A 19993-nucleotide genomic window follows, 5' to 3' on the forward strand; every position below is an offset into this window, starting at 1 on the left:
CAAGCTGACGATGCGGCATCTAAAGATACGTCTATCCTGAGCTCTTCGATTGCATCACTTCTTAAAACTCCAGAAAAGGTTATTCTCTCCGTTGAGACTCAAACTCAGGTAGCTACACCTACTGGCCCATCATCTGGTGATGGGCAAGAAATTGACGTTTCCACCCCTGGCCTTTGAATGGCCGAAAACATTTAATTCCTAGGTCTGTAACTAAATACTTCTAAATACTTTCGTACTTAACTATTTTTTTGTTCAGGAGTGGTCTTTTGATTTGACCTCCACTCCTGCTTGGTTGGTTGACTTTGAACTCGTTCTTCCTAATGACTTGTAGGGGTGATCTTGGTGAGATCACATTCATTGGCCTTTTGTTTTGAAGATATGAATATGACAGGTACAATGAAGGCGTACCCCTATTTTGTGCCAAGCTATGGCATATGTGATAGTCTTTGTGCATGTTATGATTGTGCTATGCATATTGACTTTTGTGAATTTTGCCAATTTTTGCTTCTGTCATAGATATGCCAAGCACTTGAGCTCGGTCTTATATATCTTAACTGGGCCCATTTTTAGAGCCCGGAAATTTTCCTAAGCTTTTATATATTTCATAGCTGTGTTACGTTTGTGAGCTTTGGAGATTTTTCCTTAGCTTCTTTTATTGCATAGCTGTGCTACGTCTGTGAGCTTGAAATTTTTTCCTAAGCTTCTTTTATTGTATAGCTGTGCTACGTCTGTGAGCTTGGAAATTTTTCCTAAACTTCTTTTATTGCATAGCCGTGCTATGTCTGTGAGCTTGAAATTTTTTCCTAAGCTTCTTTTATTGCATAGCTGTGCTACGTCTGTGAGTTTGGCTATTTTTCCTAAGCTTCTTTTATTGCATAGCCGTGCTACGTCTATGAGCTTGGAAATTTTTTCTAAGCTTCTTTTATTGCATAGCCATGCTACGTTTATGAGCTTGAAAATTTCTATGCTACGTCTGTGAGCTGGGAATTTTTTCCTAAGCTTCTTTTATTTTGGATTTGTAGTAGTCCTACTCCCCTAAGTGTGTAAATTGCTTGCGTCCAAACAATTGAGACACTTATTTGATTTTCTCTTAGGATCTTTCTTAGATGAGTTATAATTCCGTAGAATTTTGCCTTTGTTTTTTTGAAAATATGTCAGGTTGGACCTGAGGGTCCAAATCTTTTGCATTAAGTAGAGGCATGCTTAGAATATCACTAGATTGCAATGGCTTACTCGTGCCTCTTCACCGGAACCCTAGTTCTTCGTCAAAACCTTAATCTGCAAAATAGACAAGGGGGGAACGCATCTTTGCTTCTCGTAGCAAAGGCCCTCCGATGCTAAAGTTAGTATCATGTACTAGCTATAAACCTAATTATCAGTAGGAAACTCGTATAAGTGCAACGTATTGCATACCTTTTACCTTTAGGTTTACCTCATATTTATAGATTTATAGATGCTTGCTGCCCAAGCATCCCTATTGCCCTAGGATTCCTATCTCGTATAGGAACCCAGGATATCTTGGATTCTCGTTCCCTTATCAGTTTATTACCTTAGTCCTTTTAGGTCTCTTTTCCATAACTGGCTTAACATCCCATTCTCGTTGGGTATCTTTCCCAAATCCTACATTCTCGGAATCTCATTCCTTAACGGAATACCACTGTTTCTGGACCCTTCCAGAGTGTTTCTTGCACCTGAGGCTGCTTTCCCCAGATTTCTCCTCTTGTTCGGTCTTCTCATTGCCGAATAGGCTACTTAGACCAGTGACTTCATGTATCACTGGTCCTGTATCGCCGCTCACCGCTTTGCACGGCGGTTTATCTTATCTTACTTACTCCATGGTCCCATGTACCATTTACTTGGGCCTTAGTTGGGCTTGTTCGGGATTACCTCCCTACACGCAAACGATTAGCGAACCGTCTAAGTTGTGGTATAAAAACCAGTGGTTGTTATAGATTACTCCCCATTCCTCAATCAAATTCAAATTGCAAATGGCAGACAATGATCGAATTTTAGCATTGTGCCAAGAGCTGCAGAGTCTGAAGGCAGCCATCAATGGGCTGTCTTCAAAGATGGAAGTCATGGCGGAATCACTTTCCGTCAATGAGAAGACCGTCCGCATGGTGCTGATATCTAATTAGGACCAGCTGGAGGCTTTCCGAGGGCAACCGGCGTCGCCTATTCCTTCTCCTCCGAGGGAGGGAGGTGGTGGTTAGGTTGGAACTTTGTGGGTTTTACCCACAAAGTACTTTATGTAAAAAGTTTTCCACACCCTTTAACGTGTGGATATTATAAATAAAATTGAAAATTTTTATTCTTGCTTGTCTTTTCCATATCAAGTATACATGAAATACCGAACGATCTTCCCTCGTGGAGAGTTTTATTGGCCACAGGGGCTAACGAAAAGAACACGTGGTCCTAACAAAAATAACTTTGGTGCTAAAGTTTTATTGAAAACAAAGAGTTCCCTGAAAACAGAAATAAACTTCCATTGCAAGCACCTACTTGTAATACTTCTTGAGATGCTCTGCGTTCCATGAGTTTGGCAGCTCTTTTCCCCTTAGGGTTGCGAGCCTGAATGCACCAATCTTAACGTGGTGTAAAACCTGATAGGGTCTTTACCAGTTTGGGCCAAGTTTGCCCACCTTCTTTCCAGTTGGATCAACTTTCCTTAGGACTAGGTCACCAGCCCGAAAATCTCTTGGCCGAACCTGTGCGTTATGGTACTTGACCATTATTTGCTGGTACACGGCCACTTTGGGCATTGCTGTTTCCCTTTTTTCTTCCAAGAGATCTAGCTCAGCCTTGAGATCTTCCTGGTTTTCTTGGTCTTTTGTACTTACGGTCCTATAGTTGAGGAGCTCAATTTCAATTGGAACTATTGCTTCAGCCCAAATGCTAGAGAGTATGGAGTTTCTCTAGTTGCAATTAGACTTGTTGCACGATATGCCTATAGCACATTGTATAGCTCATCTGGCCAAGCTCCTTTGGCCTCTCGTAGTCTCTTCTTGATTCCCTTCTTGATAGTTTGATTTGTGACTTCCACTTGGCCATTAGCTTTTGGGTGAGCCTTGGATGCATAATGTACGTGTATTCCCTTAGAAATATAGTATGCTTTAAACTGAGCATTATCAAATTGTTTTCCTCGGTCTGTGACTATCACTCGTGGTAACCCAAATAGGCTAATGATTGACTTCTATAAGAAATCAATTGTGACCTCTGCAGTGATCATTGCCAGTGCCTTAGCTTCGACCCACTTCGTAAAGTAATCCACAGCTATAATGGCATGCTGGGCCTGGCCTGCTACCATCGAAAGTGGGCTAATTCGGTCTACTCCCCATGGGGCGAATGGCCAAGGTCCTTTCATTGGAGTTAGGGCTGTGGGAGATCCATGAATGATGTTTGCAAAACGCTGACACTTTTCACATTTTTGGGCCATAGAGTTGCAATCCTTTTGCATACTTGGCCAATAGTATCCCAACCTGAGGAGTTTATAGGCTAACATGCGGCCACCTTGGTGATCCCCATATACTCCTTGGTGGACCTCGCCCATTGCCCGTTTAGATTCTGCCGTAGTCAGACATCTAAGATATGGTAGTGAAAAGCTCCTTCCGTACTCTATATTTCTGTAGTGTATGGTTTTAATAGGGCTATTGCTAAAAGAGCTTTTTGGCGTGAGTTAAGGTCTTTATATGGCACTATTGGTAATGATGTTTGGTGATTTTAATTCTGTTCGAACTCATGCTGAAAGGGTGGACTCTGATTCCTTTGATGTGTCCTCTGCCGTTGATTTTAATGAATGTTTAGAAGATATTGATATGGAGGATATGGCTTCTAAAGGTTTCTGGTTTACTTGGACGAATAGAAGGGTGGACTTGGCTTTGTATAGAGTAGAATTGACAGGGCTGCAGTGAATTCCAAGTGCCAAGATCTTTTTGTTGAATCTAAAGCTGTGTTCCAAGCTCCAGGTATGTCAGATCACTGTCCTATTGTTGTTACTATTTTGCCTTAGTGTAGAAGAAGGATTCCTTTCAAGTTTTTCAGTTTTTGGATGAATCATAAGAACTTCCCTGATGTTTTGCTGGATGCTTGGTCTAGGGCTGTGCATGGTAATCCTATGGATGCTTTGTCTCAAAAACTTAGGAAGCTCAAGCTCTTGTTAAAAGATTTTAATAAGGAGTTCTATCGTGATATTCAGAAAAGGGTTGCTTTGGTTAAAGAGGAATTAAGTAGTTTGCAAGTGTAGTGTTTTACTTTACCTTTTGATGATGCTATCCATGAGTTGGAAAGAGATGCTCTTCTTAAATACTCTGAGTTAGTTGTGGTAGAGGAAGGTTTTCATAGACAAATATCTCGGGTGCAATGGTTGGCTTTGGGAGATCAAAACTCAAAATTTTTTCATAAAAAGGTTAAGAGCCATATAGTTCGTAGTAAAATCCTTTCTATTAGTGATGAGAATGGTAATAGATTGGAGGAGCCAACAACCATTAAAGCTAAAATTTTGGGGTTCTATAAGAAATTGTTGGGTGAAAAATTTAATCTCAAGATGAGTTCTGCTAGTGTTATGAGTTCCTTAGTTACCTTTAAAGTCCCTTTGCATATGAAGGATGGGCTTATTCAAGATGTCACTGCATAGGAGATCAAAAAGGCTATGTTCGCTATAATGGTGATAAGGCCCCTGGTCCTAATGGGTTTAATGCTAGTTTCTTTCATAAGAATTGGTCTATAGTTGGTCTTGATGTTGTGAATGTTGTTACGTATTTCTTCACACATAAGTGTTTGCCTAAAGGTTGGAATGCCACTGCATTAACTCTTGTTCCTAAGTTGAGTTGCCCTCTTACTATGAAGGATTATAGACCCATTGCTTGTTGCAATGTAATCTATAAGTGTATTACAAAGCTTCTGGCTCTCAGATTGCAACCCATTCTTCCTCATCTTATTGATCAGTCTCAAGCTGCGTTTGTCAAAGGTTGTCTATTTCAGATAACATTCTTCTCAAGAAGAAAATTAGTGATGGACAGATGATTTGGTACCTTTTCTTTGTCTCATTTAGCATTTAGCATTTGCAGATGATTTGTTTTTGATGTCTAGTGCTGATTGTGGTTCTCTCTGTGTGTATAAGTCTGCTTTGGATGAGTTCTACTTGTTTTCTGGCTTTAAGCCCAATTTACAGAGAAGTCAAATATTTTTCTCTGGATTTGATGAAGATTTGAAAGGGGCTTTACTTGATATTCTCCCTATTCCTGAGGGCCATCTTCCAGTGAGATATCTTGGTGTGCCATTGATCTCTTCAAGGCTAAGGTATGAGGACTGTGTTTTTCTTAAAGAAAGGGTTCATCAAAGAATTATGAGTTGGTCTAATGTGCTGCTGACTTTTGGGGGACAAGCTCAGCTTATCGATTGTGTCCTCTTTAATATCCAAGTTTATTGGTGTTCCTTGTTTATCCTGCCTCAACGAATTCTGAAAGATCTGACGTGGAGGATCCTTAGCAGGCAACCACAGAGCATAAGCTTCAAAAAAAAAATTTTTTTTAGAAAAGATATGAAGTAGTTTTGGAAAAGAAGTTCCCAGAAGGAGTTTAAGCTAGAATGAACAACATTGGCTCTGATACCAAATTAGACAGACACAAAGTGGGTACAAACACAAAATAGGTTAGGATTAAAGAGAGAATTCAAGAGAGAACACAACAAGGGATTTATTATAGGGAACACACTGATTTTTACTGGCTTGGATTTACAATAAGGTGGTGCCCTCCTTTTATAGGCATAAGGAGGGGAATACTGACACGATAAGTTACATCATTGCTTACACCAATAATAATACTTTACTGTTCTTAGTCATACGTCTACTTTTACACATACTATAGGATATGACAAAAGCAAGAGACAGGACCAAGCATAAAGAGAAAAGAGGATGCCACTTGGCCTAAAACAAAATCTGGTTTCCCTTGGAAAATAGAAGTAACGGCAGAAGGATGGATGAATAGGCTGCAACATCAAATCCTCAGCCGTGAGATCAATTCCTCGGCAAATACTTCATTTTCACAAAGACTTCTATATATTTTCAATCTCTTGTTCTGTATTCAAAAAACAACAATTACTTGTTCAAGAAGCCATGTTCTGACTATCACATGCAAACTCAAGACATTTGGGGGCATTTCTCATTTCATGAACAAAAAGCTTACTTACTGTTCAGTTTTAGGGTAATCATAATAGGGAGAAAACCCATTAGGGTTAATTTCATTCAACTTAAAATATATATATATATATACAAGCTGTATAATAATTGCACTACCGTCCTAGATACTTAAACTAATTACATGATAAGACACATAATTACACTAGATACAAATAGATTCATCATCTAACACTCCCCCTCAAGTTGGTGCGAAGATATCAATCAAGCCCAACTTGAACACAATAGGATGAAAACTCTTGCTACCCAGCCCTTATTTGAATATATCAGCTAACTGATCTCCAGATCTCACAAACGACATACATATCAAACCCTCGTTCAACTTTTCCTTGATGAAGTGTCGATCAATCTCTATGTGCTTCTTTCTGTCATGCTGAACGGGATTATGAGCAATGTTAATGGCAGCTTTATTGTCGCAGTAAAGTTTCATCGGAACACTATCAGCAAACCCCAAATCAAGTAACAAAGTTTGGAGCCACAAGAGCTCACAAACACCATTAGCCATAGCTCTATATTCAGCTTTTGCGCTAGACCTGGCGACTACCGATTGCTTCTTACTTCGCCAGGTAATCAGATTACCCCCAAGGAAAGTGCAATAGCCAGAAGTAGAGCGCCTATCATCCACAGAACCAGCCCAGTCAGCATCAGTGAATGCCTCCAATCGCAAATGGCCATGATTAGAGAACAAAATTCCTTTTCCTAGAGCTAATTTTAGATACCTCAAAATACGATAAACTGCATCTAGATGTGAAGTACGAGAATCATGCATAAACTGACTAACAACACCTACTGCATAAGTAATATCTGGTCGAGTGTGGGCCAAGTATATTAGTCGACCCACAAGTCGCTGATACCTTTCTTTATCAGTACGCTCCCCCACGTCTCCACTAAGATGATGATTCGCCTCAATAGGAGAATCTGCAGGTCTACAGCCCAACATGCCTGTTTCTTCCAAAAAATCAAGTATATACTTGCGTTGGGAAATAAAGATACCTCTATCAGACCTCGCTACTTCTATTCCAAGGAAGTATCTCAATGATCCCAAGTCCTTAATCTCGAACTCTTGAGCTAGACGAGACTTAAGGTTATGAATCTCACTCACATCATTGCCTGTCATTATTATGTCATCAACATAAACAATAAGGACATCAATCTTACCATTACTTCGCCAGATAAACATCGTATGATCTGCATGGCTCTGCTTGTAACCAAAACTCAGCATAGCCTTAGAAAACCTGCCAAACCAGGCTCTAGGTGACTGCTTCAGCCCATAAATTGCCTTCTTTAATCTACACACCTTTCCTTCACTTGCAGGAGAAGAGAAACCTGGTGGAATATCCATATAAACTTCCTCCTCTAAATCACCATGGAGAAATGCATTTTTCACATCAAACTGTTGAAGAGGCCAATTCAAGTGGGCAGCACACGAGAGGAGAGCTCGCACAGAATTCATCTTCGCTACTGGAGCAAACGTCTCCTCATAGTCAATACCATAAGTTTGAGTAAAACCTCTGGCAACAAGCCTTGCCTTGTATCTTTCAATTGTACCATCAGCCTTTTGCTTAATAGTGAACACCCACTTACAGCCCACTGGTTTCTTCCCTCCTGGAAGTGACACTAGATCCCAGGTGCTATTCTTTTTCATAGCTGTTATCTCTTCTACCATAGCTCCTTTCCACTTAGGTATCTTGAATGCATCCTGCCAATTCTGTGGAATAGATATAGAGGAAAGAGAAGAGACAAATGCATGGTACGAAGGAGACAAACGGTCATAAGAAACAAACTGTGAAATAGGATGTTGAGTACAAGATCTAACACCTTTTCAAATAGCAATAGGAAGATTGTTAGGATCCATAGGAGGAGGTTCAATAAGAGAAGAATCATTACCAGAAGAGTCAGCTGAGGAATCTGGAACTGGATTGGGTGATTGTGATTGACAAGGTGGTAACGTACATGAAGACTTTCCATTTTTCCGTCTAGCATACCTCTGTAAGCCAGCTCCCTGCAGTCGTTGTCGTGCAGGTAGTTGTTCCTCCATGTCACCATCAATATCATGTGTTTCCCTTTCAACAAATACTGGTTCCTATCCAGTGTTTTCTTTCTCCCCTTCACTATGATCATAGAAAAATTTCTCCCTCTCACTATGATTATAAAAGGTAAACATCTCTTCCTCCTGTTGATGCTTCCCCTGAAGAGATGGTTTGGAGAGAGAATAAAAAACCTCTGTTTCCCAAAAGGTAACATCCATAGAGACAAACATCTTCCTTGAATAAGGATCGTAACACTTATAGCCTTTTTGGGTAGGAGAGTACCCAACAAAAATACACTTATGGGCTTTATGTCCTAACTTGGCCCTAAAAGGTTTTGGGGCATGAACAAAACACACACAACCAAACACCCTAGGTGGAAAAGTCGTAACTCGACAACTGCTTGGCAGGCACTCAATGGGTGTTTTAAAATTAAGGACATTGGATGGCATACGGTTGATAAAATATGTAGAAGTTAAAATAGCTTCTCCCCATAAGTATTTGGGAACATTCATAGTGAGCAAAAGAGATCGAGCGACCTCAACAAGATGACGATTTTTACGCTCAGCGACTCCATTTTGTTGTGGAGTGTCAACGCAAGTCATCTGAAAAATAATACCATTATCATCTAGATATGTCCGAAAAATCTTATCAATATACTCAGTCTCATTATCACTCCGAAGAATTTTAATATGTGTATCAAATTGAGTGCACACCATCTTATGAAAAGATTTGAAACAGGAAAATACTTCATTTTTTGACTGGAGTAAGTACACCCATGTGGCACGAGAATAACAATCAATAAAAGTAATAAACCATCGATAGCCCTTTAAAGAAGTAACAGGAGAAGGACCCCAAACATCAGAATGGATAACCATAAATGGAGAATCACTTCGTTTATTAATAGGTGCATAAAAAGAGCGTTTATGTTTTCCAAACTCACATGCTTCACAAAAAAACTGATCCCTAGGACAATGTTTAACTAAAGTAGGAAAAAGTTTATCTAATATCCCAAAAGAGGGATGACCTAATCTACGGTGCCACCGATGTAACAAAGAAAGAGTGGAACTCATATCTGCCCGTAGAGCTTGTCCACATGATAAAGATGACTGAGATGGATGAGGTGCATGCTCCAGATAATAGATGCCACCATGTACTTTACCACTGCCAATCACCTTCCCCGTTTCCAGTTCCTGAAAGATACAGTGAGTAGGAAAAAATGTCACAGAACAGTTTGCAGAATGGGTAAAACTACTAACTGAAAGAAGGTTAGTGGCAAAGTTTGGAATATGGAGGACTGAAGAGAGAGAGAGATAGAGGGAGAATAGCGAACGGAACCTTTTCCTGAAATAGCAAAGAACGATCCATCGGCAATTCGAACCTTATCCTTACCAGAACAAGTGGAATAAGAATAAAAAACAAAAGAACAACCTGTCATATAATCTGAAGCACCAGAATCGATAATCCAAGGAATACCAGAGGAGGCAGTAAATGCACTAGCTGGAATACATGAATGAGCAAAATAGGATGCAGTAGGAGCTGCTGTGGAAGTAGGAGCTATAGTAGAGGCAGAATCAGCCTGAGCCATAAGACGCCTGAGAGCTTGCATCTCCCCCTGAGAGAAACCGCCAACAGAATCAGAAGGTGACTGAACTCCTGTACTGAACCCAGAATCAGACAAGGCAGCAAACTCTGAAACATGTGCCTGAGCCTGAGAACGCCCGGGACCACGACCTCGACCTCCACGTCCACTGCCTCGCCCACGAGAAGGACGACCATGTAACTTCCAACAGAAATCCTTGGTATGTCCAGTGTTGTGGCAATAATCACACTGGAGTGACATACGGTCTATGGTCCCACTGGTAGTACCAGACTGAGACTTTCCACTGCCAGACCCAAACTGTCCCTGCGGAATAGCAACCAATGCAGAACGATCAGAAGTAGGAGCTTGTAACATAGCACCCCTTCTGCTCTCCTCCTGTTGAACAATGGCATAGGCCTCTCCCAAAGATGGAAACAGAACACGACCCAACACCTGCACTCTAATTGGATCATACTCCACATCAAGACCAGCAAGAAAGTCATACACACGCTCTTTCTCTATTCTTTTTAACCAAGCACCAGCATCAACGGAACAGACTGCTTGAAACCCCTGATAATAATCAAATTCTTGCCAGGCCCCACTGAGATCAGCAAAGTAAACAGCAACAGATCGATTGTGTTGATCCATAGTACGAAGTCGCTTTCGCAACTCAAAACACTGAGCATCATTGCCCTGCTGAGAATAAGTCTGTTTGGCAATAGTCCAAATCTGATATGGAGTGTTAAGAAGCAAGAAAGGACTACGAATATCAGCTTTCATAGAATTAAACAACCAAGTCATGGCTAAAGATCGACGAAACTCAAACGTCTTGAGTTCAACATCAGTAGTAGGCTCAGTAACAGGGCCTTCAATGAACTCAGACATCCCTTTAGCTTCAATGGCTAATGTAAAAGTACGAGACCAAAGTAAATAATTTGTGTCATCCAGTTTGATGGGACAAATATCCAATGGAGAGTTATCCAGAGTCCCTACACGACTCAACTCATCCTTGCCACTAGCGGAAGCCTATTTTTTCTCTTCTGACATCTTGAAAGCAGAACAATAATATCAAATAAACAATAAACAATGTTCCCAACAACTTTAGAACTCCAAAAATAATAAATAAAGGTTTCAAAAACCCTAGAATCTCAAAAAAAATCAATTGAATACCTTCGGATTTGATTGAAATAGTGTTGAAAAAGAAAAAAAAATAGATTTGATCGGCGAGAACAGATCTGATCGACGGCGATGGCAAGCCCCGACTGATCGAAGTACTGTTCACAAATCACTGTTCACGCGAGTACTGTTCACGAAACACTGTTCATGCGAGTACTGTTCACGCGACCACTGTTCACGAAACACTGTTCCCCCGAAAAGTACTGTTCACGCAGCGACGAGAAGAACATCGTAGGTCGCCAGGTTCTATTGCTCTGATACCATGTTCAGTTTTAGGGTAATCATAATAGGGAGAAAACCCATTAGGGTTAATTTCATTCAACGTAAAATATATATATACAAGCTGTATAATAATTGCACTACGGTCCTAGATACTTAAACTAATTACATGATAAGACACATAATTACACTAGATACAAATAGATCCATCATCTAACACTTACAAAAATCATCATTGCGGTTGCTTTCACTACATAGATACAATTTCTGCTTGTCTCTTTACTAACTATGAACAGAAAGAAAAGAAAATCCTAAAGCTAGTCCCAACGGCGTCTTTGAAATGATCTCTAAGATGAAGAAGGAAGTTGCTAGCTATCCTCCCCACCGCCAGCTGGTGCTTGCTCAGCCTCGAGCTGCAAGAAAGAGAATGCAAACACTCAGATTCAAGAAATAATGCAAAGCAAATGGAATACATAGGAAAATACCATACCTCAAGGATCCGACGGTGCTGTCTCCAAACCAAAGCCTCTGTGCTCTGATAAGCGTGCAGCCACTCTTATACTATCTTAGTAGGCACCTGTGGACACAAACCAAGTATCAGAATGCAAGATACAATGACAAAGCAGGGAAAGGCAATCCGAAACAAAGTGGTACCTATGAAACCTCGGCTGGCAGTGTGTAAAGCTGGGTTGAACAAAGAGTAAGTGCTAAGCGCTCCTCCTCTCCATCATCAAAATGGAAGGAGATGAAGGAAGGGGCCCGAGGCCAAATAGGAGCAACTGAAGGAGCAACAGGTGGATCCAAGAAAAGACGACAGTACTCCATGTAGTCACTCGCCTGGAGAAGTAAGGCTGCCCAATCTCTGGCCCAAGCATTCTTTAAATCCTCCTTGGACATTGAAGAAGTAGATCTCATCGACGCTGGAGGAGGAGTAGGAGGAACGAACTGGTGCGAACGGCATTGGCTAGCTACCCGATTGCTTAAGTACTAGGCTCGACAAAATGGACCCTCAAGCAAGCTACGAGTACGGTCCAAAACTCTAGAGCTTGCAAGAGGGGCATCCTCAGGTAAGCCACTCCAAAGATCGAAACCTACCTACAAACAAGGACAAATCAGCTACAATACAAAGCAATGGAAGTCTAAGGAAATACAGAAGGAGGAGAAAAGGTACCTGATTGACCGTCAATCGGTCCAAGACTTGCCGCCATTCAAGAATGCTCAAAACTGGCGACCGTGGCTTCTATTGGCCTGCCAACCACCGCTCGTAGTGAGGAACACAGTGCGCATCCTCATGCCTAGTGTCAGGAGGAAACTGGAGAAGATGCTCGAAAACCCAAAGCTGAAAAATGGATCAGCAAAACAAGTTCAAAACTAGGAAAAGCTAAAACAGGAAATGAGGTAAAAGGGAAGGATATATACCTCAAGCACTCGGTAGTGACCGCGGAGAATGGGACTCTTGTCCCGTGAACAAGCTCCGAGATTGCCATACAAGGTAGCCAAAGCAGATGCTCCCCAGTTTCCCAAACGGCCTCCAAATGCTGCAGAGGAGCCAGAAATTGTGTATGCACTGAGCCGTCCTTGTTTGCAAACAAAGTCTTCCCGAGGAGGTAGAGAAGGAAAGCCCGCGTCAACTACTCGACGCTCACCTGAGTAAGGATGTCAGCTTTCATGAAGTCTTGTTCAGCCAAGCAACATGAATGTGACCTCGGGAGTGAATAGGAGGCACCTTGCCTAAGAACCACTCCAAGGCCCCTACCCGTTCCTAAAGCCTGGGATCAACTCGAAGAGGAGCTCCACCTACTTGAAGGCCAGTCAGAAGAAAGAAGTCGCCCGGCGTGATCATCATCTCACCAGCATATGGGAGGTGGAATGTATTGGTGGTGTCCCACCATCTCTCCACCAACGAAGTCATTAACGACCAATCAATCTTCGGAAGGTTGAGACCCAGAATGAATGTCTCGAAACCTGTAGCTCGCACTAACTCCCGGGCTGGCTTCGGCAATACGAAGAACCACTTATGCACCTCATTGCCTCCTCCACGAGCCTCCAATCTCCTATTTCTCTGCAAGGAAAAAAGGGAGTTAATCTCATGATTGCATAAACAAACAAAAAAAGCTAGGGGCATCGAATCAACGTTTTAAAAGCATGCATTGGCTCAACAGGGGCAAAATTATTTTGGCAAAACAAATTCGACTTAAACACGAGTCCTTCTCATTCACGCCCTTGGCTAAAAGGGATTTCATCCCGAGAATGAAATTCATCTTTGATCAAAACTTTGAACTAAAGTAAACCTTTTACTATTTAGGAAACTTACTGGAACATTAAGGATGCTCAAGTGCTGCTTAGGCTCTCTATGAACTACCTCGGCCTCTGGGCCACCACAGGAGGACGGTACTGCAAGAAACCACCATAACCTAACCTACGCGAAGGAAGAAGGTAGGTAGTGGCGACAAACGAACCAGGCTCCTCAATCGCTTCCTCGTCAGAAGAAGGGTATTCACACCTGCATGGAGGGTGCGAAGACGAACTCGCGACGCCTGTAGAAGCGGTTAGTAGAAGGTTGACTGTGTCAGAAGGCGACGCGGCCATCACGTTCAAAGCAAAAGAGGATAGCGGTAGCAGCACAATAGCGGTCGGAGGTGACCGTGGTGGTAGTTGGGAATGGAGGCAAACGGTGGTCGAGAAAAATGGGGACCAAGAAATCTCGGACGAGAGAGGAGAGAACGAGGGGAAAAGAAAAAATGAGCCGTGAAGTCGATTAAACCGAACTTAAATCGATTTTTCGACTTTTGGCTTTCTCACGGCCGAGACATCGATTCCTCAGTCGATACATCCTTCTTGATTCCACTCCATCAGTACTATCGGTGAAGGTCTTGATATATCTTTGTGCTTTCTAGTGGATGGTGACGCTGGAATGGTGAAACTCCTTTAGTACATCTTCCCGAAGGGTAAAGATGTCAGGTACATAAATTCATTCTCGGAAATGAAGACTTAGGTCGGAGTGAATTGTCCATCCTGCAAATGTTTTTCCGGTCTATAGTCATACTCCTGGTTGAAGGTTTCGGCCAGAAGAATTTTCTCGCTATAATGCAGGTATGGCAACCAAGATAAAAAGGCAAGCTCGTTCCGTTCTTGCGGTGGGTTAGAGTTTGAACTCATTAATGGCTTTCATCATTTCCATTCTCTGATAGCTAAACTAGGCACTTGTCCTCGGCTCTTACAACTAAGCACATCAGCTACCAGTTTGCTTTTCCTTGAACTACTCTGCATATAGATAAAGCTGCCAAGACTTTAGGGTGAACACTACTACAACCAGTTCCAAATCCCGAGTTGGATAGTTTCTTTCTTACGGCCTTAATTGTCGAGATCCATAAGCGACAATCTTTCCATTTTGCTTCATTTCATTCGAACTTAACCCTTTCACGGGTCAGTTGAGTCATTGGCTCACCTAAAATTGAGAATTCTTGAATGACCCCCCTGTAGTAGCCAACTAATCCCAAGTGACTTCTAATCTCGAATACCATTGAGGGTCTTTTTCAGTCCATGACTGCTTACAACTGTCTACTGAGATTCCCTTTTCTGACACTACTTGCCCTATAAATTTGACTTCTTTTATTGAAGATTCGTACTTGCTAGCTTTTGCACATAGATGATTGCCTGGAATACTTATAGGACAATTCTCAAATGGTTTTCGTGTTCTCTCTCTGTTGGTGGGTAGACAAGAATGTCATCAATGAACACTACCACAAACTTGTCCAAGTACGGTGTTTAAATCTTGTTCATCAGACACATGAAAACGGCAGGGGCATTGGTTAGATCGGAAGGTATAACTACGAACTCTTAGTGTTCGTAACGTGTGCGGGATGTCGTTTTAGGTATATCTCTGTTTCTGATCCGCAATTGGTGATACCCAGACTGTAGATCAGTCTTTGAGAAACAAGTTGACTTTCTCAACAAGTCATCCATATTCGGAAGAGGGTAACGGTTTCTGATCATGGTGGTAGTTAATTCAGAGTTGTAAGGTTCATTCCTTCTTTTTGACGAACAAAGTGGGGAGCCCTGGCGATGTACTGGGTTGGATGAAGCCTTGGCCTTTGACTTCTTCAAGTTGCTTCTTCAGTTCTTGGGGCTCAATCGGTGCCATTCTGTATGGAGCCATGGATATTGGTGTTGTTCCCGGTTGCAATTCTATAATGAAGTATATATCCCATTGTGGTGGTAGTCCCGATAATTCCTCTGAAAGCACGTCTTCGTATTCACATGTAATGTGGGGAAGAACTAACTCCATACGATCCGTTTCCTCCAACTTAAGGCTTTCTAACCATCCCTTGAGTTTATTATGCCACTTAGTTTTGTGAGCCTTGGGTACAGAAGGGTCTTGCCTATCCCCCTTAAATTTGAAGCACGTTCCATTTGGTGAATAAGCTGTCACCATCTTTCGATGGCAGTCTATGACAGCTCGATGCACGGTCATCCAATCCATCCCGAGTATGACATCAAAGTCAGTCATCTCGATTACTCGTAAGTCACATGTTAATTGTAAATTTGACACTTCCAATTCACACCCTTTCCCTTACAGATTAGTACTACTGATATCTTACCCCCTAATGGTGATGTCACATGCATAGTCATCCTTAGGGGTTTCAGTTTCTAGTCCAAGTATGAATGAGTGCGAAGCTCCGGAATTAAATAAAGTTTGTACATATGTGGTATAAAGAATGAGGGTACCTTGGATTACTGTAGGGTCCATTTCATTTTCGTTCCTTGCAATGCAAACACCTTCCTTGTAGTGGGCTGGATTTGCCCGTTTGGTCCTTGTTCTGAAAAGGGCGAGTTGGCGGTTGATTCTAACCACCGCGAGGCTGATTTTGTCCCCTGGGTTGGTTACCAAACCTAGCCGGTCTAGCCTGATTTTGATTCTTAAATCCTGTAGTTTTACCCTGATTTTGCGGCTATCCTCCTTGGTTTCCAGCTCCAATTATCTTAGGACAATAATTCTTAATATGTTCCTCCTCCATATAGTAATAGTAGTGGTGGTCTAAGTTTTGGTTTTGAGGAAAGAGGTTGCAGTTTGATCCAGGGATAGGGTTTGAGCCTTGGTTCTGCGCTTGGATCTGGTTGGGATTTGAGCCTTGATTTTGTGCTTGGATCTGGTTGGGATTAGGGTTAGGGTTTCGGCTAAACCCTGGATTGGGGTTCCTCCAAGCTTGGTTAAATTGTGGTTGCTGGGGGCGAGTATAGTTCAGGTTGTAGGGTTGGGGAGTAGGAGCATTCTTGTTTCTATGGATTGAGCTGATAGGTCCTCCAGCTGTTGTCATGGCTTTCTTTTGCTTACGTTTCACCTTGAAATCCAAGCTTTCTCTCTCCATCTTAAGTGTATATTGCACTACCATTGAATAGGTGGGGAGAGTTTGTGCCACCACATCTCGACGTGTCTCAGTGAGTTTCCATTCGAACTTTCTTACATTGGCGTCGTCAGTAGGCACGACTGTCTGGGCATAGTGAGACAATTCTTCAAATCGTGCGACGTACTAGGCTACAATCATGATGCCCTGCTCGAGACTCATGAACTCTTGGGCCTTTGGTTGTTTGGCCGGTGTTGGGAAGTACTTATCAAGGAAGATTTCCTCAAACTTCTCCCATGTCTTGGTTTCCACATCGTGCATGCTTTCCATCAGTTTCCACCATTGCTGAGCTTCCCTTTGCATTTGATAGGTAGCTAGCGCAATTCGATTGCCGGCTTCACGGATGTCTAGTGTTTTGAGAATCTTCTTGACTTCTTCTAACCATGCTTCTACAACTAAGGGATCTGGTTCTCCTTGAAAGTAGGGTGGGTGGCGTTTGTAGAATTCGTTTAGTGCATGACTCCTAGTCATGGGTCCTCGGGGTGCATGTGGGGCTTCCTGTTGTTGCTAGCCATTTGCGGTGGCAGCGCCAATGAATGCTTGCATGAGTTGAACAAAGTCTGCTGTTCTGATTGGGCTGTTAGGTTGAAGGCCCCCATCTTGTCCATTATTTGGTCCATTATTCTGGTTGTTGTTTCTGTGCAATCCATTCCTTGTTTCCACCATCTAGACACTGTTGTGTTTTGTCTTAGGAAGGGGGTTTTATTTACTAAAAGTATACACACACACACACACACACACACATAAATGGAGATAAAACATTGTAGACGTATTGGTTATATACTCAGGTTGATGTGATCTACCCAATCTACCCAAGGCCGAGGGTTTGAACCTAAAGCTCTGATACCAAGTTGTAACGCCCCGATTTTTTTCAAATATACTTGGAGGCACTAAATATTAATATAAAGAAAAGTTTGCTTTATTAATGACTAAAAAAGATAATTCAACATAAGAAATTATTTATTTCGACTTGTGAAAATACTAAATTTGATTGTGGTATTGAATTTGACAAAACCCAAAGCTGATTCCTAAGCTTGTTACGGATCCCAAGCATATTCTGGTTAAGTCTCCATCTCCAGATTCATCTCTGGTAGTACTACCCTCCTTCAAGGTCCTGTGTCTCCTGCTGGTTTTCTGCAAAATCTGACACAGATGCCAGACATTCCATACCTGAATGAAAGAGTTCACCTCGTAGTATAATCTAACCTAACTAGCCCCCCCTCCTCTTCCCCTCTTACATTACAGCTAACAGGTAACAATATATTATCAATACAGAAAAATAATACAAAAGTAGTACATATAAACTTATTCATTACTGTACAATAGCTCAACAACAAGGAAAAGCTCATCATGCCCAGACCACAACTAAGTTTCGTCTACCTTAATCACCACATCAAAATCACCATTGGACTCCCGTCAGTTCTATCATCACAAAACATCATCGAACCACCCGTCAGGTTCTATCATCACAAAATATCACTGGACCACCCGCCAAGTTTTATCATTACTGGACTACCCGCCAGGTATTATCATCACAAAACATCACTGGACTATCCGCTAGGTTTTTAAATCATCACTGAACAACCTGCCAGTTTCAATTCCCATCATTGCGCTGCCCGCCAGTTTCAAATCTCTCACACAGTCCGCCTGTAGACATCTTCTAACATCTCTTTCCAAATTAACCTTTACCTAGCAACGTCTAGGTGAATTCTATTCCCAATTCCAACCCATGTCTCTAGGGTCCCATCTAGCATACATATCAAGCATTCGGAGCAAACATGCAATTTATCGAAATGATAATAAATAATTAGCATGGAAATCACATAACTTTTTAAGAATGGACCATTGCCCTTAATCTTGTTTGGCCAAGAAGTTAATAATAATGCAAAAATCTTTGTATAAAAAAATAAATAATTTTGTTCAATTACTAGTAAGTCTAGGCTTAGATTAGTCTATTTATGAAATTAGATTGATTAATAAATGCACTAAATAGATAAAAATATTAGAATAATTAACATGACATTAATTAAAGTCCTAATGGTCCTATGCAGCATGTTCGAGTATCAAAAATTGGGTTCAGAGGGTCGCGAGATTATTTTAGATAAAGACACTACCGGAAAATTACTGAAAGAAAAATAATTAGGTAATAAATAAAATATGTTGAGGTTATCAAGGTTTCATCTTAGGAGTATAAAGAGTCTCAAAAAAATTATCCGGGCGTTAAATACGTGGTTCGTGAGGTCGCAAAGTGGTTTCGATTGAAAACTTTGTAAAATAAATAATAAATAGATAATTAAATAAAAAATTGAAATTAACAAGATATCATCTTTGAGGTGCGAGGTGTCTAGAAAAAATAGTTCGGGTGTCACAAATGTTGTTCGGAACGTCACAAAGTGGTTTCAAACGATTTTTAATAAAATCGAATGAAGTTCACAGTGGGAGTCTCCGCCACAAGGTCTGACCCGGTCAAACCTTGCGGCTCTCCAGAAAAAGACTGAACCTTGCGGTGCGAAGTTTACGGCCGCAAGGTTGAATGCAGAATTCGAATTTTTTTGTCTCCTTCCATGGTTTGATGCTTGGGACCTCATGGGTCTATGGGTTAGGCCTAAAAACACCTAAATATAGTTAGAGAAGTGTTGGATAGGATTATAATACCTTGGGTTGGTCAAATTGAATCAAAAACCGAAATTTTGAATTTGGAGAAGATGACTTCAGGTTCTTTGATCGGGGGGGGGGGGGGGGACCTTGGGATTTAATTGATGGTTGTTTGGTGATGCTAGGAGTTGAGGGGAACGATTGGAAGTGTTGAATTGGATTTAGGATACAAACCCACTTTTCTCTGTCTAAAACTCCATAGCTTGGAGTTCAAATTGGCTACTATTTCCTCTTATTTCCGACTAGGTGGAGTGTGGTGGTTGTAATGGTGTGCCCGTGGGTCAATGGAGTAAGGTATTTATAGGCGAATTTCAAAGAAGGTGATAAGATTGCATTAATGGAAGTTTGTTCTCTTTGGCATTGAAATGGTGTCACGAGATAGGAATAAATTTATGTTCAGGGAGGAAGTATTAAGAGGATAAAAAGGTATTGAATTTGGATTATGCTTGGAGATGAAGGAATTTTTCGATCAGTGCCAGTGGGGACGAATTTGTTTTGCTTGGAGGGAATGTAAAGGAAGGGAGTAATGGCTGGAGAGAGAGGGAGCTGTGGGAGAGAGAGAGCATGGAAGAGGGAGGGAGGAGGTACGGGAAATGCATGCATGTGTGTATGAAAATATATATGTATAAAACGATATAGTATTTGCATGCAAAAATATGACTTAATAATATTATTATTATTATTAAAAAAATAAGGTCAAAAATCTAGGTTGTTACAGTTTGGTGGTGCCCTGAAC

At 41.4% G+C, this 19993-nt stretch overlaps 2 protein-coding genes across 2 annotated transcripts; one reads left to right on the forward strand and one right to left on the reverse strand.

Annotated features, from left to right (window-relative positions):
* Nucleotides 1-3689: 3689 nt before the first annotated feature.
* On the forward strand, nt 3690-5864 carry LOC131302856 (uncharacterized). The gene is made up of 6 exons (XM_058329649.1): nt 3690-3907; nt 4015-4239; nt 4288-4457; nt 4604-4966; nt 5067-5298; nt 5762-5864. Exons 1-6 carry the CDS (start codon nt 3690-3692, stop codon nt 5862-5864), a joined length of 1311 nt encoding a protein of 436 aa, XP_058185632.1.
* Nucleotides 5865-9356: 3492 nt separating this feature from the next.
* LOC131302600 (uncharacterized) lies at nt 9357-10812 on the reverse strand. The gene is made up of 2 exons (XM_058329315.1): nt 9730-10812; nt 9357-9413 (listed from the first exon to the last, which is right to left on the reverse strand). Coding segments are annotated over exons 1-2 (960 nt in total). The 5' UTR covers nt 10688-10812; the 3' UTR covers nt 9357-9411.
* Between the last annotated feature and the right edge of the window lie 9181 nt (nt 10813-19993).

The sequence above is a fragment of the Rhododendron vialii genome, chromosome 10a, assembly GCF_030253575.1.
Source record: "Rhododendron vialii isolate Sample 1 chromosome 10a, ASM3025357v1".
Lineage (NCBI taxonomy): Eukaryota > Viridiplantae > Streptophyta > Magnoliopsida > Ericales > Ericaceae > Rhododendron > Rhododendron vialii.